Below are 25304 nucleotides of genomic sequence, written 5' to 3' on the forward strand. Positions count from 1 at the left end.
TGAGACATCCCTGAACAGCTAGTGCTGGAACTGGTGCGAGCTGCGGGACTCTCTACAAACAGACACTTTCTTCTTTTTGTCAGGGAGAACAAGACAGCCCTTAAAGCACGCTGCTGCTTCTCCTCCCACTCTCCTGCGTGAGGGAATGCTGTTCTGGCCTTGGTCAGGATGAGAAGGTCGTGTGCTCTCTCAGGTTGCCCAGCTGCTAGGGCAGAAGCCCAGCTCCTCCTCCTCTGGAGCGCCCTGTGACAACCGCCGCCATGCAGCCTTACCTGCCATTTGGCTCCAGACTCGTGAGGAAACCAGGACCCAGGAGCGTTGCTTGAAGGGCATCTATTGCAAGGACCTTCCTCGCTACAGAAGAGCATTAGGGGGCTGAAGCACATCCTTTCTTTCATAACCAATTTGGTCAGACAGCCCGTCCCTTCCCGGGCTACAGCTAAGCGTCCAGAGATCATTTCCTAATGCACTTCTTTGCACTCCAGAGCTGAGTAACTCCCGCACTTCCACTTGCGCAGACGTAGGGCTCTGGGGATCAGTCACAGTGCTGGTGATGGGACTGCCACAATCAGCATCTTCAAATAGACCCTGAAGCAAAACTCTACATAGAGGACTTCTAGAGCAGGTTGGAAAACTCTAATCCTATTCATAACAGTGGGGAGAGACAGAAGGGGAGTAAAAATAAGAGTAGTTACTTTTCCTGAAGAACAGCATCAGAGCACCAAACTACTTGGAGGTGAGCAACCAGAACATGCAGGCATGTGCTTTTTTTTTTTTTCTTTCTTCCAACGAGTATTGTGCTCAACTCGGAATTTACAGTTAGCTATAAAACACAAACACAATTACAAGGTTTCCCACTGTGTCCATTTAAACACAGCTACGTGTGGGTGTGGATTTGTGCTTAACGAAACGAGCCACTGGAGAGAAGGCACAGCAGCGCCAGCAGCCACATGGCAAGTTTAATTTCAAGGGAAGAACACCTGATGTCTACATGCCTATTAGTAAATAATTAAAAAACCAACCCACAGGTATATGTTCTGGCTTCTTTATTTAAGAACATTAAGTACACCGTTATAAGCATCTCTCTTAGGGGCATCTCACAAAACTTCTTACGGGATTGATGGGGAAGAGTGCCAAACCACGGCACGTGGGTCTGGTTGAAATGGCAGTCAGGGAGCAGCGAGGTTGTCACCCTGTGGGCAAGCACCACGCAGGGCACCGGCCTTCGCAGCAGCCGACCCAAAAGCAGCTGGTAGAGCTGCACCTACAACGAGGACGAACAGAAGCGTGCTCAGCAGAACCGTGCTGGGAAGAGCGACGTAAAGCACGCACATGAGTCACCCCAGATCAAGTCAGATTAAGTTTATTTATGAGATCATTTTGGACATTATCAGATTGAAAACCGTTCTCTGCCTGAGCACCTTGAGGAAATACACAGAACCCAAAACGCAGGATGACGATGACGACAACAACAACAACAACAAAACTCCCGAAGCCAGGGGAATGCCCGGCTAATTGACAGGGGCCTCAGAGCAGCGGCACACGTACAGGCGAGCTGCCGGGCAGCTCGTGCTTGCAGAGCTCGCAGCACATCTGACGCTTCTCCAGAGGGGACAGAACTGTTTACAGGAAGCCATTTGTTACAGGGGCCTGCCTCCCCGCCGCCCCCGGCGACGTCCTTTTCCCACCCCACCTTTCATCAGCAGCTTATCTAGCGCCCGGCCGGCCACAAAGCCCATCCAGGCTGGAATTTGAAACCGGAGAGTCTCAGACACCACGGCCGGGGCAAACGGTGCCGCCATCAATTCTGGAACCAAATTTCAGGGAGTTTTGATTCTATTTGCACGGGGGCTAATGAGTAGCTTGGGATGTGAACGGCAGCCCCAGGGCATAATTCTGAGGACACGGTGAGAGATTCTCAGTCCGCTGCTCTAATTATACAGGCAAAATTGGAATAGGAATGAGAAGAGACAAGAACGGGATTTCAGGTCCCCTGTCAGATTAATGCCATCGTTTTCCCAAGCACTGAAATTCTGAGGATTAGCCAAAAATGCAAGAATCACCTCCACCAAGATAGAAAAAGATTCTAAAAAAAAAAGTGTAAAAATGAAGCAACCAAGTTTCCCAGTAAGCAAAGCTGTGCACAGAGCCACCACTGCAGAAGCAGCAATCACCGAGCAACCGTTCCGTACAGTAAGACCGTAAGGCACTAATAACGCTCCACTCGTTACAATCGTCACGTGACTAAAAATTGACATTCATAAATTAAAAAACAAATCACCGTACATTTTAAAAAGGCAACTTTTCCCATTAAAAAACGTTTCAGATTTTCAGTTCCAAGAATTTTTGCGCCCTCATCCCCCCCGTCCAGGCATTGCTGACTAGCTGGATCGAGTACTTGATCACAAGTTCTGCTGAAACATCCCAAGGCAAAAGCAGAAAACAATTTGTTGAGAAGTTATTCAGTGATCCCATTAACAGCACCAACAAATGTTAGAGGTGTCAGCCAGCTTCCCTGCTTACCGCATTACTGCAAAATGCTCAAATACTCCCATACTAAGTGCAGTCACATTTTCTGACCTCAGTTGCATCTATTTTCCTCTTCAAGACACAGCTCAGCTTCAAAACACTGGAGTCTGAGGTCGCCTATGCAGCCATAGGCAGGGGAACACGGGAGACAGCAGCACTTGCTTCTTGATACTGTTCCACAAGGAAGCTTCTGTCCCTGTCTGGAAGCCCATGTCTGAGAGCAGCCAGGTCCCTTAAACCCATTTAATTCAGTTCTGATTTTTCCCTTGCTGGAGATAAAAGCAGTTGCCTCATGAGAATGAAATCAGTGACACCAAATTCTTCAGTGTCACCAGATAATCCCATTTTGGTCAGTATTGATCAAAGTTCAAAAAACAAACTGGTAGTGAAAGTATTTGTGTCCCGTTACTGATCCCCAAAGCCATTCAAGGTTCCTTTAGAGGCAAAGGATCTGTTAAGGCTTTTTCTCAGAGATCACAGTAAAACATTATCCAAGTATTGCACACTATTTGTCTGCTTAAATATTCAAAAACAGAAATCTCATTTCCCAGAGATTAGTAGTAATATTAATAAAAAACGCTAAAAACAAATATGGAGTTAACCTCTCCATGCAAATCTACTGGAATATGAGAGTTATTGGGTAGGGGTAGCAGAGGTCCATCTCTGCAGAGATTTAGCAACAGTATTTTTTAAACAATTGGACAGCACAAATTCCAAGTAGTTTTGCCCTTTCTAAAAGCTACATAGACTACCCATGAAATGCAGTGTATGCTTTCGCCAGCACAACAAAGCATCGAAATTCATTGCAAGACAGCCTCTCAATGTCAGTTTTAAACACCTGACCTTTGGCCAGGACATCCAGAAATAAATAAGAAAGGGTATAGCAGTGAGACCACCCAGCAGCAGGCCCCAGCGTGACTGCTGGCAGGGAAGAGTCTGGTAGGCTGGGACAACCCACCAGCCCCAGGGATTGTCTGGCTTAGATCAGCAGCTCCATGATGTGGACGGTCTCAGGACGGGTATTTGGTACTTCGATATTGAGCTTGGAAAGGCAGGTCAATCACATCTCGCAGAGCTATTCTGAGTTCGTCCAAACCTGGAGGATGAAACAAACGAGTCTCCCAGAGATCTGATTAGCGTCCCTGCTGTCAGGCCCAGACAACCGTCCTCCCAGAGGCAAGCAGAAGTCACTCAGCCAGCATCCGCAGGCGCCGCTCATGCAGAAGCAATCTGATCTCCCTCACTATTAACGGTGAAATGAACAGGATTGTTGAACTCGTCTGTGGAAAGAAGCATATCCAGGACAATTAGCACGCAGCAACCGCTGCCGCAACCATCCTGCACTCCAACAAACGTTCAAGGCCTTCAGAGAAAGATACGGACTAAAAGAAGTGACAACAGAGTGACACAGCAGACAAAATGTCTGAGATTGCAAAGAAGCTCCTGTGATTTCAGCTGTCATGATCTTTTCAGGAAGAAGCCGAGCTCTTCGCCTTCCCAGAGGCCTTCCTACTGGCCTCCCCTGCTAGTTACCAAGGTGGCTTTTTCCATTATCAGCAGAGACACTGAAACAATTCCTGCTGCTTCCGGCAGGGAAGAACAGGTGAATCGAACAGCGTTCACCACCCTAGCAAAGCTGAGGAGATCAGGGCCTGAACCATCCCCTCTCCTACTGGTGTATCAGGCCAAGACACTTTAATTTTAGTTTCAGGATCTTCATCACTCCTTCCACTAACCTTCAGGGGCTGACAGACAAGCAGCTCTCGGAAAACATTAGGAATTACGTATCCTGGAGATGAATGAGGGAAGTCCTGCCTTGGAAGTCAACCAGGTGGAATGAACTTTCGGAAACGCATACAGGTATTTTTAGGCAAGTATTTTTGGATGTCTGCCAAAATCTCAGTTCCTGTTGAGCAATGTGCCTTTAAAGGATGTAAGAGGAACCCCGTTGATTTAGACACCCTGAGGCAAAGGCACACCACAGACCACTGATAACTGCACCAAAGCTTGCAGATACTACACAAACAGACTGCGTGCCTACATCACAATGTTTAGGTTCTCACAAAAACTTTCTACTGCAAGTTGAACTTCAGCGAAAGAATAATAAAAAAAAGGATGTTTCTTACCATTAGAATAAAGAAATAGAAAACCCACATCCATCCTAGGTTCTCCTGGATCAAGGACACTAAATACTAAAAAGAAAGGGAAAAACATTACTCAAACTGGGAAGGTAAGCATGACTCTCAGACATTACTCTTTTGTTTTCTAGAATTTGTGGGCTGTTAACACTCCATGAAGAGCTGATCACAAAACCTTCCAGCTGATCTTTTCCTGTCAGAACAGATGAGTCAGGACAGCAGCCTTTCTGAGCAAAGCCCACAGTCTCAAAGCAGAGGTACCATCCTGAAGCTTTACAGTAACTCGCAGCAGCACAGAGACAGAACTGAACTACAGCTTCAAGGGGTGACAAATTGACTCTGCTGAATACAAGGTTTTTGAGCAGAACACTGGGACATAAGTGGATATAAGTACTCTCAGAAGAACTAAAAGCTCTAGAATGGCTTATAAATTACACAGGACACATTTTCAAGAGCTGTGCAACCGCTAACTACTTAACCCTTCAGCGTAGGCAAGACACTTGAGACTGCAGTCCGTTCCGAACTGCATCCAGGTTCTACAAGCCTACACAGTCTATAAAAGAAAATGTATTCCCTATTAGCAGATTTATATTCAGCTGCTGTACAAGGGCTTCCCTTCTTCACTTCTGGGTACGTTAGCACAGAACAGGGACTGAATTTCCAACACGTTCACTGTGCGTTTGCTGTTATTCACACACCCCCGGAATGTCGTCATGGCTGTCTCTGCTGAAATAAACGCGAGGTTAGAATGGGAGGCGGGTGGGATTTTTCAGAACTGAAGGCCCAGTTTTTATGGTGACGGAAGTTTCAATGGTATGTGTGGGGGAAGAGAGAAGCACTGAAGACAATGTAGTAAGAAAAGTGAGCGTAGCAGCACACTGTAATATGGCCATGAGGCACTTGTAATTTTCCACGCTTAACAGATCTAAGTGGCATCTCTCTTATGAAAGAGACAGAACGATTGTACTCGTCAGGCAATAAATGACAAGAACAAATCCAAATCCCTTCAGAGAAAAATTCGTGTGCCTTGCCTAAGTCGTTGGTATTTTACCAGCACTAGAGGATGCCTGGAATAGAACTGGCTCTGATCCTCCTACTAAGTCCTCCCCTCCCAAAGCACCACTGTGTTCTTCCACATAGCTAACGCTTGTATTTGAGAAGTAAAAATGTCCCCAGTGGGCACACTGTCAGCTTCCTTTTCTGCAACAGTCTAGTCTTCAGGCCCCTGGCAGCATACTTGAAGGACTATCGCAGCAGGTGGTGCTGGATTTACAGGGTGCAAGAGACAACCACAAATAAAAAAGGGGAACCAAAAATAAGAGCAAATTCTAAGTCACTTTGTAAACACCATAACATTCATAATAGGCATTTTAATTTTAGTCAGTTATATAGGTAAACTTTTCTGTAAGCAAAGGTTTTGCCATTACCTTTGAGCAAAAATCCTAAACAAGTTTCAAAATATCTTATTTTTACTCTTTGTGAAGCTGACCTTGTCTTGCTTTTTTCAGTTCAGGATATGAATGTCTCAAACTCATTTGATTTATGAAATTGCTATAAGGTTAGCAGTAGGAATACTTAGCTTATTTGTTAGTTAAATTTCTTCCACTGGAAACATAAAACACATTCCCATGGTTGTTTCTTAAATAAATGCATACATACCTGCCACGCTCCACACAACTTTGGATTGAGGAGTGAACTAACCTCTCTAACCACAACAGACTCTCCGTCTCCTTCCCCACACCTCTGTTTCGCTTTGCAGCCTCACCTGGCCCACTGCAGCACCAATACTGCCAGTCCCATCCACAATTCCCGTGACCGTTGCCAGAGCCTCGCTGCTGCCTCTCACCAGGTCCTGACGCCCCAGGTCAGCAGAAATTGCAGAACTGATCATGTTGGAAGGGCCTCCAATGAAAAATCCTGAAATTGCCAAGATAACAGCTTTGGTGCAAAAGAAGCAAGGGGACGGATTCTCAGCAGAACGTCTTCAAAACACAGATTCTACCATGCACAGCTCAGGAAAAGGACTCGTTCTAGGGACAGTGCTCACGGACTAACTGCAGGTAGAAGCTTACCTTCCCAGCTGAAGAGCACAGTCCTGGCACACCGCGCATACCCAGAGTATGCGCACAGAAATTGCCAACAAGCTCATTTTCGTTCAGCAGCAAAAACAAGGTAATTAGATTTGGCACTGCAAGAGCAGTCAGGATGCACCAAACTGAATACAAAATACTACTTTTGAACAGCATGTGTATACAAACCCTCAACACGAAGCAGATACAGACACGTCCCTACTTTGGAGCAGTACAGCCCCACGCTATAGCCTCATTCTCCAAGGGCTGGTAGAGAGATGGAAGAAAAAAACCTCCACAGGACAGAGAGTTCTGAAATAGGAGTGTTTGGAAAGAAAGGCTCTATTCATGCAGGCTAATCTTAATTCCATAACACAACATCATACGTCTGTGAGCACAGAAAGCTTGTGACCTTTCACAGTACACAGGGCATTTGGGGCTCTGACAAACACCCTCAAATTTGAGCCGCAGCTCACAACTTTGCATGTACCTCATTCTCTGCTACAGGTGATGGTTCCTGTAGCACAGGTAGCAGCAATTAGCACGTGTCCATGCCTCAGGCAGCAGGTCACTGCTAGGTATTTTGGCATAAATCCACCTTCCATTATATTGAGCCAAGGCAGACCCCCGTAGTTCCAGTCCATTATTCTATATAGTCTATATTCTGTATCTCCCTTTGTTAGGCAGTTTTTCTACAGCTTTATTCCACAAGTAACATAAACTGGGCTTCAGATGGTAATCTTTCTGCAAAACTGGCAGAGAGGACAGCACACAAATGCATTGCCACCACCTACACGTGGCGTTACTGATCCTTGTACAATGCACATATACACACACATCACGTACATACACATATAATGCCTACTGGCCTAACGGTGCCATTTTAGATAATACCTGTAATTGTCATGATCACAGCATTGATAGGTTTGTTGTTGGGAGAACCTGCAGGAGAAAGACCAGATAAGTATAAATAAAACACGAACTCCAGAATGCCATTTATTTAGGATCAGAAATAATTATGCACACATCCAGTTTCAATCACCTTTCCAGTTACCTACAAAGTAACAGTAGCTTCTACGTGACTAGACTTCTACGGAGATTAGTCTTACTGCAAACACATTTAGAGACTGAAGGTCCAGAAGTTCCCTGACAGCACTTCACAATAGGAAAAGTCACCTCTGCCATTAAAAGTTTGTGCCCCATTTCATTATTAGGTTTGCCTGGCTCTGGGTTCCAGCCCCTGTTATGCCTTTTTCCATGACACAGAGCCTGCTCGTGTCAAGAGACAGAGGACTCTCCTTAAAAGGCCACTTGAACAGTAATAGAATCCTTTCTGAAGAAGTTAGACACAGACTCTCCCACCATAAAGTACTTCCCTCAGCACTTGAACAGCCTCTTCCACCCATTCTGAATTTTCCAAAGTCTTGTTTAAATTGCAGAGATTAGATTTGGAGGTAGCAATCCAGCAGCTGTCTAAGCAATGCTGAGCAAGAAGTAAAAAACCCTGCAAAATCCCGTATTCAAACTCCTCCTTACAAAACCATGCCTGGGTATCTGAGCGTTCTGCTTCCCTTTCCAGGAGCCATATTGTGTCCATGCAGCTGCTTTCCCCTCACAGTTCCTCCGTGACTCTGAGGCGTTGTTTTCCCCAATACCTCTCTTCCAGGCATCATCAGAACTCCCTACTCACTACCCCAGCGTCAGGCCACGCATGGTCAAGTTGCCATGTGAGAGACAAGTTGCAGCCCTGTTCATATATTCTCAACCCGTTATCACTCTTATGCACAGCACAGTATAAGCATAAAAACTCTTCCTAATTTGGCCAATGGAAATTTAATTATGACACCGCAATAACTCCGCATTTTACCTGGCTCAACAGCACTTCGTTTCGAGCCGAGCACAAGACATCTGGATCTCTGGCTGCTCTGCTATCTAGTACAAGCTTCAAACTTCCTCAGCAATAAAGCTGTATTTGCTTCCAATTCACTTTTGACAGTAAAGAGTTAGCACAAGAGCTGCCAAAACTCCACCAAACCCAACCCTTGCTATTTAATGATTACACCTCCCTGGCCTTACTCTGAGACCACCTGAATAAGCCAGCATGCCTCTGAAAAGGCACACACCTCACAGTTCACGTCCAGCTCTGGACATGATTTCTGCCCACTGACCTCAAAGCGCTCTATAAAAGCTGTCCTGTATCACCACCTCATTTTAGAGGGAAACATACATGAGAGAAATGGCATCGAAGTGAGCTAAAGCACTCTGGTACCGCTGGAGAATATGTCTCAAGATACAAAACTGCTACCCTTAGAAGAGCTTCATAGATGTCTCACAGAAACAAGACCTGCCTGCCCTACTCAGTCTACCTGACGGACTCCTTTCAATAATCAATAACCAAGAGCTGTATCTACTGTAACAGGCAGAAACTCTTCAATTTTACCACTTACAGAAGCGTAAGTGGTGAAGCCTAAGAGCTGCTGCCTCTTTGTAGCACATGTACTTCAGCACAGCTCTGTCCCCAGATTCTCCTTCCTCTTACTACAGAGGCACGCCTTCGATTTCCTGCTCTGCCAGTTGTGGTTTTGATACAATGACGACGCCAGAAATCTCACTGACACTGGAGAAGGATTAGTACCATAACTCACCGGCGCAGGGCAATCCTACCGCTTAGAAAATTCTTTTCCACCTCATTAACCAGATAACAGATTTCTTTCTGTGCAGTGCCACACGCCAAGTAAAATACACCACAAGGCACCACCCTGATCCAGAAGCAGCTTCAAGACCAGAGAACAGTCCGAACAGGCTGTACCTTGGTTTTCTTTGAGAAGCACCAAATGAACCCCTGATTACTATACAACAAAAACATACTCACGGCTGTATCCAAAGAGAGAGCCTACAGCAAAGAGCAGGCTAATTGCTAGCACTGGGGCTCTCTTCTGTAGCACGTCAGAAATCAAGCCCTGGATAGTCCCACCTACAAAAAAAATAAATCATCATCAGGCTTAGGATGCTAACACCTTGAACGTAGCTAAGTCATTTTACTGAGCCCAGTGGCCTCTTGCCTTCTCATTAAGGTAGTTTTCAGGACTGTCAAGAAAATCTACGTCTCCTGCCACCCTTACACCCCAGACACAGAGACAACTGTACACCTAAGTGGTCCAGACAGAACAGAGAAAACTACTCGTGCCACTTTCACAGGAATTTATTACTTCTTCCCCCTCGTCTTGGCATGCAACTAGTCAGTGCTCCTGCTTTCCTTTTCCTTCCCCTGTAGGACCATCACAGCAACCACAACTCTGGATGTGAGCAAGCTTAACATTGTAGCTGCTTTCTTTAATAGAAAGTACAGGAGAAGGCAGTTCTTTTTCACAGGGAAAGCATTAAGCACACAGGGGGCTCACATTCCCTGCTGTCTCACCTACTTAGGGTAGGTGCAGAGCTAATTGCAACAAATTCTGATAGGTGATACAAATCACCTCATGCATCTCTGCTACCTCCACAGGAACCGCTCTGCTGGTAAAAACTAGAATGTTTGAGAAAGCATAATAAAAGAAAGGCCACAGAGACAGAAAAACTGACCCTGAAAAAACCAAAACAAGGATGTCTATTCTAGGAAAGCTAACTGGACTAGGTAATAAAGCAAGAAATTGAACACGGGAGTGTGGAAGCCTAATCACATATACGGTATGTTCTTTATGCTGGAGGAATAGGGGCAGATTTTGCAGCCAGCAGACACAAATGCAATTACATTTGATTTCACTAAAGATAACAGAGTTGTGTCCGCTCTATTGAGTTTTGTGCTGAGCCTGTTCTTAAAAATCAAGGACAGAAGGTATCGTGCAGAACCCAATAGTGCAGACCTCACCTCTCCCTCAAGGGTACCTGAGGGAAAGGAGGTAGCAAGCAGTTGAGACACCTTGTACGGGGCACTTCTCAGGAAGCCCTAGCAAGTAAAGAAAAATGCCTGCTGGGGGTAGTGTCTAAGAATGCCACGCTGTCCTTTAATCACATGTGAACTCTTTGGGGGACATTTTGCTATGCATTTTAGACCACGGCCCAGCAGCCACATACATAACTGGCCTTTTTATATATTCAGTAAACAGCTACAGCCCACTGAACGTGACTGCTCTGAGCTGCACTTGCTGTCTTGCATTTCCAAACGCTAGCAGGGCAGCTGCAGGAAGATGTCATTCACTTGCACACTCACCTACGATTCCTCCCACATCATACCAGATGGAGAGCTGGTCAGCTTCTGCTTCTTTCCAACCAAAGTTGTTACTGAGGTAGAAGGGCAGCCAGAAGAAGAAGGAGTAATTCACCAGTTTCAAGCACGCATAGGCCAAAGAATACTGGAACAAAGAGTGGGCCAGAAAACAGTTAGCACTTGAGAAACGCAAGCAGCATTTCTGCTTCTTCCCATAAAGCTCTACACCCAGCTGAAGCTTTCAGAGGGAAGTGCTTCTGCATTTCATTTAAGAAGGCAGCATTATGAAAGCTTAATGCTGAACATCAAAGGGAACCCGGGAATACAGAAATCACTGTCAAGAAGGTTATTTTCTTTTCACTGAGTGCAATGGGTTAAAATGCTTCCCATGCAATCTTGAGAGGAACTGACACCAGGCTTCAAAAATAAAAACCAAAAACCACATAACAAGAAATTTAATTCACTTTCTGAAGAGAAGGGAGCCAACCATATGACATGAAACAAGCCTGAGATTTAGTCATCTGTGCATCACACTGAACAAAGTTACGTGAAGTAGTTTCTCTGCTGCTGCCTTTTGTCGTTCAGAAGGCTCACCTGCTTACAGCACCAGAAGAGAGAAAGCTTCATTCATGACCCCCAGGTAAGTATTCCAGGACACAAGAGCACAAGGTGAAAGGTTTGGCCAAAGCTAAGCACATGCCTCCAAACACAACAGCTGAGACAACCCCCTGCCTCTGCCTGCTCCTTAGCTAGCAGATCTCCTTCTTTAGAGCCTTCCAACAGTTCCTTCTCTGGGATCGCTGACCCAGCATGCGGCAGGATGAGGCACACTACTGCAGTAATGCCTCCTGATAAACACTGGCACAGCACTTTAAGGAACCCATATTTGAAGAGTTAAATGAGTTAATGAAACAATACCCTGCTAGGACCACAGCTTTTGAGGCTGTATGTATACACAAGCAGTTGTCCTTGAATTTTAAAAAGCAGAATATTTTGATATATCAAACACCACAAATTCAGCTCTTCTGAAATTCTTCTAATAAATACATCATTTTTGCTGTATTTTCAATGCTTTTCCACTTTTAGAGGAAACAAACTAACCTTCATCACATATGTAATGCGTAGGATTGGCAGAGTTCTCCTGCCTCTGGGTGTGAAGATTTGCACTGTACAAAGCAATATTTATTACAACATGCTTAGAAACTGTCAGCCAGATTGTCTGACCAATTAAACACTGAATTGCTAGAGGCCCAAGGGAAAGCTGTCTACACTGAAACTTTTCCAACCATATCACTCAGCAGAAGAGAGCAACTACAGAAAAATAAGTCAAATGAAATCTTTGTAGACTTGCGACAGAGCTTTGGAGGTTCTCTCAGCGTTTGGCTTCGCACTCGCTGATTTGACAGCACTCCGGCTTGCCTGGTCACTGATCTGACATCAGATAAAACTCACAGGCTCAGAGGTGTTCACATTGCTGTGTTAGTACACAGAAGATGCCCTCAAAATCCCAAGTATAGAAGCAGCAACACCAGTTGTACAGTACCTCCTTATATTCTGGCCAACGAAAAAAGCCACACCAACTGAGGCAGCCTCGGCCACTGCTTAGAAACTTAAGGTTCTTTGTATAGCATCCCATTCTTAGCACCACCAAAACCAAGGCATAGTTGATACAGCATTTAGCTATATTAGGCAAGAACTCAAGATGGCTATGTTTTATTTTGCCATCCCTCCACCAAGGCCTTAACAACAGAATTGTAGTTGTTCAGCACACTTGGTGATGACAATTTACCCAATCCTTTCTAGATTTTGCATTGCCTTAATCACAACAACCAGCTGCTTAACCCATTATCTGACACTACCGTCCATTCAGTAGTTCCGCTTCACGATCAAATCCCAGCAGTTCACACTGTACTAAACCAGCCCTCCTGTCCCTTTTCTTATACTGGCTCCAGTATTCAGAGGGCATATAGTCCACTTGCGCAGAAAACTAACAGTATTTTTTAATGGTAGATTAATTTTTCTACTGGATCAAATCCACAAACTGGGCAACACTGTCAATGCAGAAGTACAAGTTCTCACACAGGGGACAGGATGAGGATATGCGGAAATTGCATCACCAGGCCTTGTTTCCAGTTGTATTTTAAAAACACCCACTTTGTCACGCTACATCATGTCGATTAAGGCTTTTCAGGCCAGATTTCTGCTCTAAAGTAACTAAAAAGCACACCCAAATATCAGTGCTACAGAGTTTGGTGCGATGCTCTGCTAACAGTAAGAATCCGTTTTCTTGGGTTAGTGCAGCTGCCTCACCAAGAAAGCATCCCACAACCACTGCCTTTGCTCACGGACTCCCTTCTAAAGTCAGTAGCAAAAAGGGCAGGATCTGCTGCCCTGGTTGGCTCATTGCATGCACTGAAGGAAGCAGGAGACCCATGGGAAGAAAAACATGCAACCACATACCAGGACATTATTATAATGCATATGCACAAGGCTAACTGCCCCAAACCCAAGGTTTTAGCAGCGTAAGTCAAATGTTGATAACTAAAACACACGGTCGACATGTTAACAATCACGTCAACAAATGCTGACAACACAAAAAGTCAGGATTAAATTTAACAACATAAGAAGTCAGATCCCACTCAAGAATCTGGGTCCTCACCAGTATTACACCTGGAAGGCAACAAGCCTGGAAAAAGCCAATGGCCTTTGGCTGGCTGTCGGTGTCAGCTGCTTGAATGGAGTAGTTGCGGTCATCATCATCCACATCGTCATCACCCATTAGAGGTCTGTTGGCATCTTCCTCGACACTGCCTTCTTCGTCTGCTCCAAGCTCAGGAAGGCCTAAGATACACAGGGGATATGCAACAGGGACAAGGGACTGCAGACTGCTCACCCTCTCCCCACTCTAAAGCTACGCCCGCTTCTTGTAAGCGATTCTCACTTCTAGCAGTTCCCTTGCTCTCCCATACCTCCATCCTCTGGCTTAGAAACTCTTCTAGATGGTGTTCTGCAGCGCCGCCAGGTTCTACCCTTTATCTTCTAACGCTCTTGAAAGTATTCTGTCTGATCCTGGCGCCGGCTTTGTCTGTTCTCAATGTCTGGCCATTAGTTGGAAGACAACACATTAGTGCATTTCCCCCGTTATTTAGTTGCTGGGACCCTTCAGCCTGGCTCCTGGCTACCACCTCCCTTGCGTGTGGAAGCAGAGCGTGCCGCCAGCCGCTCAGACAGCTGCTGCCTGGAACAAAGGCCTAGGGACTGCACTGAGCTTTCTGGGCTGCTGAGCATTCATACGCACACTCTTTATGGTGGTGTTAGTGCTACCAACTTCACAGCCTTTGCAGGCACCTGGGAAACCTCCTCCAAGGCCCTGTCAAAGCCTGAATGTTCTTTTGTTCTCCTGTTACACACAAGCCACCGCCTCTTCAGAGAAGGACCATGTTCTGCCTGAGAGCTGTTTAACTGGCTACTGGGAACCTGCACACGAAAAGCACTTTCCCTTCCTACTACTGAGCTAAGGCCTGCCACAGGTTTTTCCTGCAACAGCCAGTTATTAGTTTGCTCACTGTTTCTTAAAAAAAAATTAAAAATACTGATTTTCCAGGTGAAGGAAAACTGAGAACTAGGCACATCCTAATAGAAGCATTACAGCCAGGCTGTTTCATCTTGCTTTGAAAAAATACCCAGACTCTACATAGATGATGCACAACGGCATTTAGAGTGATCTTGGTAAGGAGAGCATTTGCTGCATTAAATACACTAAAGTGGAACACCATTTCGTAAGAATCCTGAGGATTGGTGCTGTCAGAACAAGCAGCACTCTTTGTACTACATGGAAAGCTGCAAATCTGCTTTCCATGAAGGGACTGAAGTGCTGCAGCCCCCTTCTACTTACCCACTTCCTTTGGTGAAGTCAGGAGCCCAAAGAAGACAATGACTCCTCCAGCAAACTGGACTGAGGCAGTCACCAAGAAAGCATACTGCAGATAAATAAGTAAAAGATTATTTTTAAAAGGCTTTCAGTCACATGGGCTTCCTTGATCAACGAGGATCTCTCTATATTCCAACCTTGTCAGAGACTAAATACAGTTAGAAAAACCCAGACTATATCCATAAAACTTGGAAACAAATGACCTCTGCATCTCCTCAAAAGACTTGGTTCTAGCTAGGCTGAAAGACCACATGGACAAAGCTGTTTTAGTTTCCTGAGGTGTCAGCAGTGATGAAGGAGCTCACCCAACACAACCACAGATCCAACTACCCTGGAAGGGACTGCTCAAAAGCATGGTCAAACACCAAATTCAGACCAGGTTGCTCAGAGGTCTGTTCAACCAGGTCCTGAAACCCTCCAAAAGCAGATTCTCCAGGCTTCGGGCCCCTGTTCCAGTCCTTAAGTAACTTCACAGTGAAATATTTTTCCAAACATCCAGCTGAAAACTTCCCTGATTCACCTTGTACAGTGTTTTTTGCTCTCTCACCCTGCAACCCAGAAGAGTCTGGCTGTGATTTCTCATCAGCCTTCACATAGGCACTGGAAGGCTACTACTTGGTACCCCTAAGCCTCCTCCTCTCCATCCTGAACAAGCTCAGCCCTGTTTGTCTGTCCTCGTAGGTCATGTGCCCCAACATGCAAAGGTTCACAAACATTCCCTGTATTCAACTGCCTGCTGCCTGCACTACAGCGACATAAACCATGCCTGGCCTCTTCCCAGCCATACACTATGTCTCCATGTCTGTCGAAACCTCACCACTACTCAGCAGCAGTGAATTCAGTTTAATGAGAACCTGTGATGGATGAAGAGCATTTTGAGCCACCCAAAACAGAAGAGGGTACACGACAGCATTAGGGCTCCTCAAAAATATCAGTCATGTTTGCAGAGAAGTCTCAGGTTCATTCCGCCTAAGTCTGAAGGGTCAGGAAAGGAATACCCCTTCTATTCTGCCTGCTGCTTCCTACCACAGAATTTCAGAAAATGAAACTGGACACTCAGATAAGAAGAAAAATATTTCTATTATCTTTCAGAGACAAGATAAGAAACTAGTCTCTGCATAACCCAGACATGCAGCCTTAGCTAGAAGCCAGACAGCAATACCTACCTCATAGCCATATTTGAGAACACAGGAGGCAAGGAATGCCCCAAGGATATTTCCCACAGATGCACAGGCACTCCAGAGTCCAAACACAAAGCCTCTCCTGCAGAAACAGAAGAGAATTTGGAAGGGAGGATGCAGGGAGAGGTGACATCAGGAGCTAGACAGACATATAACATTAGAATGAACTTCAATTTATCTATAAAGTTACAACAGAGTAACTTGGGAGTACCAAATCAATAAGCAAGAAATGTTCTATCCTGAACCACTTGCATTACAGCAGAAGCAAGCTGGCAATATCAGGATTACAAGCCATGACTATAGCTCATCTGCAATATCCCCAAGTGACAGGCTCAAAACTGCAGTAAAAGTTAGTTTCCATTTGGTCTCCTTAGCAGTAAGTGGTCAGAAACAGGTTTTCCAGAGGCAGAACAATTTGAATTCAGCCACTCTGCACTACAAAACTTCCCAAGTTTGACCCTGTGCCTTTAGCACACACAACTGTGTTCACACCAAACTGTTCCATGGCTCCAGAAGAAAAGAGAGAATGGTAACTAGAAAGGCATGTCTCATCCCACATTGCTTTAATTCTGACCTAACAGTTGACAAAATAGAGTTGTGCCTTTTTTATTTGAGACTTTCAGCACAGCCTGTACTCAGCGTGTCAGAGAAGTGAGTCACTAAAGAAAACTCAACTTACCCAGCTTTTCCAAACCAGTTGCCCATGACAGCAACCACGCAAGGCCAACCGGTGGACTGCAGCAAGCCATTCACAATCCAGAGACAGCAGTAGAACCACTTGTTGTAGAAATGCAACCATTCTGTGAGCGTGCCAAAGAAGAATACCTAGAGAGGAATTAAAAACAAACAAACCCACAACCACACACACACACACACACACAAAAGAAACCATGAGACTACTGCTAGAAGCCAGGAGCGAGGTGTTAAAGAAGTAATAATATTTCAGGGGGAAGGTCCCCCGCAGGGGCCAGGCCAGAGCTAGGCCTGGTATTGTTTGAGGAATGGCTCAGAGCTAACAGCACCCTCTGCTGAGCCACCGCAGCACTAACTCCAGAGCCCAAACAACTCGTGAGATACACGCACTAGCAGGGCGCTTCCACTCCCAAAGACTTATTTTTGTAAACAGCAGTCCTAATCGGAGAGCAGAAGCAAGGCAAATACTTGTAGGAACAACACTAAAAATACAGTAGTCTCGTGATTTGTTACTCTACTGACATGTGAATCCACAAGGCTCCGTGCAAACACAGAACCCTCAGTAGTTCTTTATCTCAGCAAAAATTAACATAAATACTACAGCTAGATTTCAAATTACTGCAAGTCCAAATGTAACCCAGTCCAAATAAACACCCTTTGTGGCATACCGTGCCTGATGCATGTCTGTGGTCACACGTTTGCAGAATGCAATAGGCCATAGAGGGGTTTGTAGCCGATGGCTAAATCAAAAGCACTCCACACACTTTACCACTACTTCAGCAACCAGAAAGCCACAACGAGATAAGACTGATTCATGCGGATCCGCAGCGGCTTGAACCTGAAGTATGCTTTTGTTTTAGGCAGACATACTTTTTTGACATATGCCCTCCTGCCAATTACAAAAATGGCAGATGAACGCTTAGTATTGTTAGCATGCCCTTTAAAGAAGGGAGCAAAAATTGCATCTGGAGGCAAAAAACTTGATGACAGCATACGTGGGCTTGGAGAACAGCTGCAACACCAGGCAGTCCCAAAATGTCCAAATACACCCGATCTCACACAAAAGCTATTCATCAAGTCTCTAGACAGTGCCTCAAACTTCGGAATTTCCTTCTGACACACCACCCATAAATAGGTATTTCAGGAAGAGCTGAGTCATCTCACGTAGCCTTATGCTTGATACAATGAAGTAAGTGCAGCCAGGACAGAGTTTTACGCTGAGACTTTGAGACCACTGAGCTACAGCTACAGTTCACGGCAAGGTTCACACAGAAATAGAGCCTCTGCTCCTAAATTAGAACCCTGCCCTTAAATCCTGACAGAGATGTTTCTAAATCACACTAGTGTGTTCCAACTTACCACCAGAGCAGATGAACACATGCCAAAAGACAAAACCCAGCGTAAGTTCAGGCGATCCCCAACAATGCCACTGACAAAGAGACCCTAAGAACAAAACACAGCATGAAGTAAAGCCACAAAACATACATCCATGGCCTGCAAGAATTAAAATGAAGTAGAAGCTGACCCAAATGCTACTATACCAACTCACTGTTTGTTTTTAACCACTTCTGCCACCAAAAAATCCCTGCTTTTTCTAAGTTGCTCACTAAATTTCTTACCTTTAAAAATTTCAACTGAGAGTTCTTGGAGAAACAGAACTGCCTTTCCCACCCACCGATGGCAGGGGTGTGAGAAAGTTTGAATTGACGGTGTAACTCTTGCATTTGTTAACAAGCATGTTCACATGGGATACAAGCATGGACAGAATGGACAGAACGAAAGGAAAAAAATCTGAACTAAGCTTTTTAACTGCATTAGTTAGAGCTAAGTGAGCCCAAGAAGATCCTGCTAATCTGCTCCAAATGCAGATGCAATGGTCCCCATCAAATTTAACCAAAGCCTGGCAGCTTTGGGTTAGTTTTACTCACCACAGCATAGGAGAACAAAAAGATAGTGTCCAGTGTTCCCAAGAAGAGAGTTGCTTCTTCTGCACTTGGAAATAAATGGCTGCTGTTCCAGAGCTACAGAGAGAAAATTGTAACAAGTAAGTAAACAAGTAAAAGCAGGGCTCGTGGTATTATTTTTCGATACAAACTGCAACTCCAAAGCACAAGAGCATCTGGCCCCAGCAACCTTCTATTCCTCCAACACTTCAGTTACCAAATCAAGAACAATTCTAATGTTATGTACTACAGAAGATGCCCAGTGCCACTTTGTTTCACTTTTAAAGGACAAGCTAGCAAGCCATGTGAGAAATGCTAGTCCTACCTGGATCAAGACAAGCGACACGGCAATGCAAACCCTACTTCTAACAAGCATGCACCAGCTAGACAGCTTCTTACACAGAAACACTGATGAGTATCTTAATGAATAATACAATAAAGGCACATTCTGTTTTATGTGCAATGTCTCTTCTGTAGTTATCTTACTGTCTTCACTAAATGAATAATTCCCTTATAATATTTGTGGCAGCAACCATAATAAGAAATGACAGACCACAAACTGAAAAGAAAGAGCACAAGAGGAACAAGGGGAAGAAATAGACTGGTTGGAAACTATTTACAATTAATCCCAGTCACTAATTCTGTTATTTTTGTGCTTGCCCTCAGTTTCATTTTATTTGCAATATGATCAAAAAAGGGAAAAGACTCGATTGTCCCCAGAACAAGACTAGTGAAATCCCTGGAAAATAGCAAGCTTTGAGGACGACTTGAAGAATGAATAACACTAATTAGGACAAAGTTTTCCTCCCTCCCCACTGTACCCCCATTAAAAAACAAACAAACAAACAAACACACAAGCAAACAATCCAAACCTGACCAATGAATGCATCTAACGCAACTATCGTCAGTTTTAGCTTGATTCTCCCTCTCCAGGAGAGCATCCTGTACAGACAACACTAATTACACGTCTTAAAGAGATTTCATTTTGGTAAAGCCTATCAACACAGCTGCTGCGTAAGTCTCATGTGTCAAAGAGAACTAATAAAGCCCTTGAGAAGTATTTGTTGCCACTTGAAGCCACCAATACCTCCTTATACACCGTTAGCTTTCAACTTTTAACCACAGTTTATCCCTGGAGTTCCAGAAGCTATTAAGAGTCTTAGAAAGATAGGAGAATCAAATCTCTTGCTATTAGACTTAAATTCATTACACAACCTCCAGACGACTTAGAAATCTTTAAAGGCTGAGGAGTACAGATCTAAGTTGTTCCTCTAACAAAAACATACCAGGGTCGACTCATGAAGCAATTGCAAAACATTTTTAAACAATTATTTTTAAGTATAAAAATAAAGAACAACTGTACTTAAAAAGATGTATCAAAGTTCAAAATTGACAGCATGTTCATGTTGTTAGTCTGGTCCGACAGCCTATCAAAACGCACTTTACTGTTAAATGAGGTAACCTAAATTGACGCCAAAAGGAAAGGAGAGCCATTTTGGCCATTTTTTCCTTGAACGGACACATACACTTAAAATCCAGCAAAAAATTAGATCATCTATACAACATGAAGATCACAACAGCTTCCAAAGCATTCTAGTTGTTTGGATGTCAGTTAAGGAACTAAATAGAAACATCACATAGTTTGTTTTAGCATCCCGGAGAGGTTCATTCTCTTTTGCCATACTATGAAGTCCAGGCCCAACTTACTATTTTCACTAGTCACAAAAAGTCAGCATTTATTCCTCAGCCAAACGTTCAATTAACTGGGGGTTTGTAATGCAGATGAAGCTGACCTGGAACTCCCTGTCGCTTCTCAAAAGCACCAGGACAGGCCACTGCTAAAGACAAGCATACTCCTAAAAGGACTACAGGTACGAGCTAGTGGGTAGTTCCCGCATTCCCATTTGTGAGGTGCAAGCAGTACACGGCTTCCTTTTCTGCACGCAAACGCTGCCAAAACTCCCACAGCTTTCACCGAAGCTAGGATTTTAGAGACATCAGGTACTGGATGTTCAGAGTTTTGGAAAATAATACCTTTTAGATACAAGAAAAAACGGCATTTATGATAAGCAGCCAGTACTTCCCAGAGAGCCGCCTTCTCTCCTACACTGACTACCCCTTTAACAGGGCAGCAGCCCCCCCACCACCAGAAAGCCACAGCCAGGATGTTAAGAGCGCTGTAACCCCATTCACTGCTCACTTATTGCTGCCGACACTTCAGAGGTAGGACCCCTCTTTCCCCCTCCCTCACCTCCTCCCTTCCGATTCCTACAGAGACTTTCTTGTGGTCCCCATTTCCATCGGAACACCAATTTCTTGGCAAGTTTCTCTCTGGGGACCACCAGGGAAGATGTCACCGTCAGCTGATGATCCAGAAAACAACAATTCAGACACCAAGTTCCCACTCACGTTCAGAGAAGTGTCTCTCACAGGAATAAATAAAAGGGCCTCTTCAGCACCTCGATCTGAGCACGCTGGAAGTTCCCCGTCTTTCTTGGCACCTGACAGCCCCTCATATCCTTACCTCATATGGCCGGAGCTCAAGGGCTGTGCTGTTTAGGCAGGAGGGCGTCCATTGGCTCGAAATGCTGACTTTGACATTACTGAATGTCTTCCTGGAAGCATGGAGCAAGGAGTAGCTGCCAGAAGAAACACACGCACAGTTTGGTCAAATCTCCGTAGGTCAAGTGGGAAAGGATGAGACTCAAAATTCAGATACAGGCTGTCTAAGCAGGCAGTGAGCAGCAGAGGACTGACAGGTTTGGAGATAGTTGTTAGTAAGAGAACCCCCAAAATTACGGGGGGACACACTGATTTTAGTGGGGAGGTGTGAAACAGGGTCTGGACTGGAAAGGGGTTCCTCTCTTCTTTTCAAAAGAGAAGATAACTGTGCAACAATTAGGAAAAAAATAATAAAGAGAGAAAAGAATACATTCATCTTGGTAACCACCATTACAAGTGCTCTCCCAACGACAGGTCAAGCATCAGTGGCAGTATTGCTGTGAAGATCAAAGATACCAACGAAGCAGTTTCTATAGAGAAGCAGCACGTTTTTCCAGCTGTTGTCAGTAGGTGTAGCAAACAAGCTTTCCACACAAATCTAGGTGACCCTCAGGTCCGAAGCAGAGAAATCCCTGTTCTAGAGGCCTGCCCCCTGCAAACAGCACTTAAAGAAGATGAGAGGACCCCAGAAATAACAACAGAGCATTCCTTCAGTCAGATCAGGCATTAAATGTATTCCGAGCAACAGGATTTGCTTCCTGCCCCCTTTCAGCACGCCCCTCCCCATGCCCAGCCGCCTCCACCCTTCTGCAAAGGACCATTGTCTGCGTGGCACGGTCAGTGTTGCCTTTGGGGCGAGCCCTGTTTGTGGCTGGACTCCCCAGAGGCACAGCACACATCGCTCCGCTACTGCAGTACTCCCTGACCAGTTGTCACTAGCTTTTGAGTTTGTTTTCAAGGCTCAGAGACACCCTCATTCTCCTTCCTTGGACGTGCTCTGTACCTCCCCAAATTGGGTGAGATGAACCCCCCCCTCCGTGCAGAAAGGCGCTCGGCCTACCTGAAGAAGGTGAGCAGGAAGACAGCAATGTGGTGGTGAGTGCAGTGGGACACCAGGCCCCTGTTTGCGGGCTGCCTCCGCGAGCTTCCAGGCAAAGCCATGCTCCAACCCTGCTCCTGTCCTGGGCCACAAAGGTCGGATGGTGCTTAGGTCATTTTTCTTCTCACTTAAATAGAAGAAGGTGGGAAGGGAGAAAAGAAGAAAGCATGAGAATTAAAGCACAAGTACAAAACACAGTGCTGCTCTCCAAACAGCTGGAAGTTAGTAAGAATGACTCTGTGACGTTTCTTCCCAATTGGGCTCACGTTTCTACTCATCTCATCAGCCGTGCCTTCCTTGACATCTTACATGCCCAGAAATGCTTTTTGCACTCATTCTCCATGTACCCCCATGGTTATCCTCCAACCCGCTTCTTTTTTGTCCTCCTCCTAGCAGATTCTCCTTCAGTGCCCATCACCAAAGGAGTTCCCCCAGATCTACCAGCTTTACCCGTTCCCATGCCAACAACCATTCAGCACCATTTGCACACGCGGTACACTACAGAGTTGTCATAAATAAGCTAACTTTCCGCTGGCACCTGTCATGCTGTAGACCGGTGAGTTTAAGTCAAGAAAGCAGCATTTGGTTACTGGTTGAAAAATGGTTTTGGATCTAACTGCGTCCTAAAGATGTTGCTGAGAGAATACACCCAAGGGTGGACTTGCACAGCTAGAAAAGGGAAGTAGCTGTGAGGACAGTGCCAAAATCCAATAGCTAGACGCCCTGCTCGTTCATTCTCAAGCCCTCCGTTGTAGCTCCGTCTGTCACTAACTCATGGCAAGTCATACTTCACTGCCCCTACCTGTAAGGCATGGGTGACATCTGCCCAAATGTCCAGATACCAGACACCACCATCATTAAGGCTATGATACACCACGCCGTTTCGTAGTACTGGCTCAGGCCGTGCTAATCCCACTCCCTCAGATGTGCTGGCACAGTTTGCTTCTGCAAACAGTCAGGGAAATGACCCAGCTGGGCAGCGAAGTGCTGAATGTCTCTCCACGCCTCCCTTTTGTTTCCTGGGCAGGGAGCTTTTCGGTTGGACTTCCCTGCAGCAGCTCACAAAGCAGCTGCACAAACACTTGCGCCCGTGCAACTAAGCGAGCAGCGCAGGGGAAGACACGCTACGTACCGGTGCCGCTGCTGACGGCAGGGCTCGATGCAGCTCACGCCAGTGGCTGACAAGTCAGTCGGGGGGAGCTGCGTTTCAGGAGGACACTCCAACACCTCATGCATGCTGCCCGCTGAGGAGAGGCAAAGAAATCCACCACCCCTGTTCCAAAGGGTCACAGCAGAAAAGCCCGTATTCCACACAGACCTGCTGCTCTTCCCTTTAATAACCTGTAAAGGTTTCGCCCAGCCAGCTTCCACCACCAGCCCTCCTTCCTTGTTCTCTCAATGACGACGTGCGCCTGCCCACTGGATGCCAGGATCTATTAGCCCTCACCAAAACTGAGGCTAGGTCTCCAACAGAGCATAAGGCATGGAGACCCTCTGAGTAACAGGGACTCAGCTACTACATCTTGCAGACACCGGCACACAGATGTACCGGACCCAGCACAAAAACTGAGTGGCTCTGCTCAGGGGAAAGCAGCACCTGCAGTTGGAGCTGTGGCACGGCGAGGCCAGCCCTGCGAACAGCCTGCAGACTGCACGGGCTGGCGGTCAGAGGCAAGAGCTGCTTTTCCTTCCCTGTTTCTTCTTCCCCCCCGACCACGCAATGGCAGATAACAGAGGTCTCCGGAGGAAAGCACAACACCGCAACTTGTGCAACGCCGAGGGAAAAGTTCCTTCCTCGTGTAATCAGTTTACAGCCCGAAGCACGAGATTTACTACTCGGTTCATGTCACCATATGCAAATATAGCTCTTATTTGTCCAAGATACCCGGCTTTTTTTAAAGCCAAGTCCCGGATTTGACCTTAAAGCCACATATATTTTTACAGACCCTACTGTTGCAATAGCCATTCCTCAGAGCTTCTCAGCCTCAGCCAGCTTTCTCAAAGACGGCCTTCTGGCACACGATGATGTTTTTCACTCGTTTACAGACAAATTCTGGTTTCTCTTCTCTCCTTTCTTCGTGCTGCCTTTTCCCCGGGCCGAAGGGCCAGCCAGCGAGGAGGCTGTCCTCGCAGCCCTGAGAACACCACGTTCATTCGTACCGCAGGGGGAGAAAAAACCAAGGGGCAGGGCAAGCCCCAGAAATCAAAGCAGCGAAGCACAAACCTTTAAGAAAGGAGGAGGGCCGCGTTCAGGGTGTCAGGCTGCCCTGCCTGCTCGCTCACGCTGCTTGCCCTCAGCTAATGGCTCTTCTGAAGAAGCTTTTGCTGAGCTTTCGGCAGTCCCTCCGCTTTAGGTCAAAATAAGCCCCCTTAAGCTCAAAACAAACTTCCTTAACGCCACCCTGCCGCCCCACAGAGCGGGCACGGAAGACCGCAACCAACGTTCCCGGGGCTGCCAAGGCACAAAGCGAGCAAACGGAAATATTTATTTAAAAAAAAAAAAAAAAGCCAAAAAGCCTCCTTTCCAAACGGGGAGGGGGGGAAGAAAGGCGCCCGGAGAAGCCGCGGCCCCGGGGATGTGGTCGTGAGGGGAGCGGGGGGGCCCCGCTCGGCGGGGCGGGCCGGGGGGCGCTGAGGGACCCGACCCCGAGTCCCGGTCCCGATCCCCGTCCCCCGGGGCCGCCCCCGCCTCGCCTCACCTCGCCTCACCCGAGGCTCCCCCCGCCCCCCGCGGAGGCAGCCCGCTACCTAAGAACAGCGACAATAAAGAAATCAAAACCCACCCAGCCCCACGTACCGAGCCCCGCCGCCAGGCCGGCCCTCAGGAAGTCCCGGGGAGGCGGCGGCTCTTCCGGAGGCAGGGGCCGGCGGGCACGGCGGGACTTGTAGTCCTGCACCGGCACCGGCACCGCCGCCGGCACCGGCACCGGCCCCTCAGCGCCCCGGGATCCTCGGCGGGCGGCAGGGCGGGACGCGGCGGCGGCTGAGGGGAGCCGAGGGCGGCTGGTCCGGCAG

At 46.3% G+C, this 25304-nt stretch overlaps 1 protein-coding gene across 4 annotated transcripts; it reads right to left on the minus strand.

Annotated features, from left to right (window-relative positions):
* Positions 1-1347: 1347 nt before the first annotated feature.
* On the minus strand, positions 1348-25235 carry SLC37A3 (solute carrier family 37 member 3). Of its 4 annotated transcripts, none has more exons than XM_083851850.1 (15): positions 25087-25235; positions 22251-22416; positions 21213-21327; positions 18674-18766; positions 18105-18188; positions 16732-16877; positions 16038-16134; positions 14836-14920; positions 13600-13781; positions 10944-11085; positions 9609-9710; positions 7631-7678; positions 6433-6584; positions 4656-4721; positions 1348-3809 (listed from the first exon to the last, which is right to left on the minus strand). In XM_083851850.1, exons 2-15 carry the CDS (start codon positions 22349-22351, stop codon positions 3717-3719), a joined length of 1506 nt encoding a protein of 501 aa, XP_083707976.1. In that variant the 5' UTR covers positions 22352-22416; positions 25087-25235; the 3' UTR covers positions 1348-3716. The 4 variants fall into 4 exon arrangements, with proteins under 4 accessions (XP_083707976.1, XP_083707979.1, XP_083707978.1 ...); XM_083851853.1 differs by having other exon boundaries at positions 25073-25235; XM_083851852.1 differs by lacking the exon at positions 25087-25235 and adding an exon at positions 24514-24802.
* Positions 25236-25304: the final 69 nt, after the last annotated feature.

The sequence above is a fragment of the Anser anser genome (assembly GCF_964211835.1).
Source record: "Anser anser genome assembly, chromosome: 1".
Taxonomy (NCBI): Eukaryota; Metazoa; Chordata; class Aves; order Anseriformes; family Anatidae; genus Anser; species Anser anser.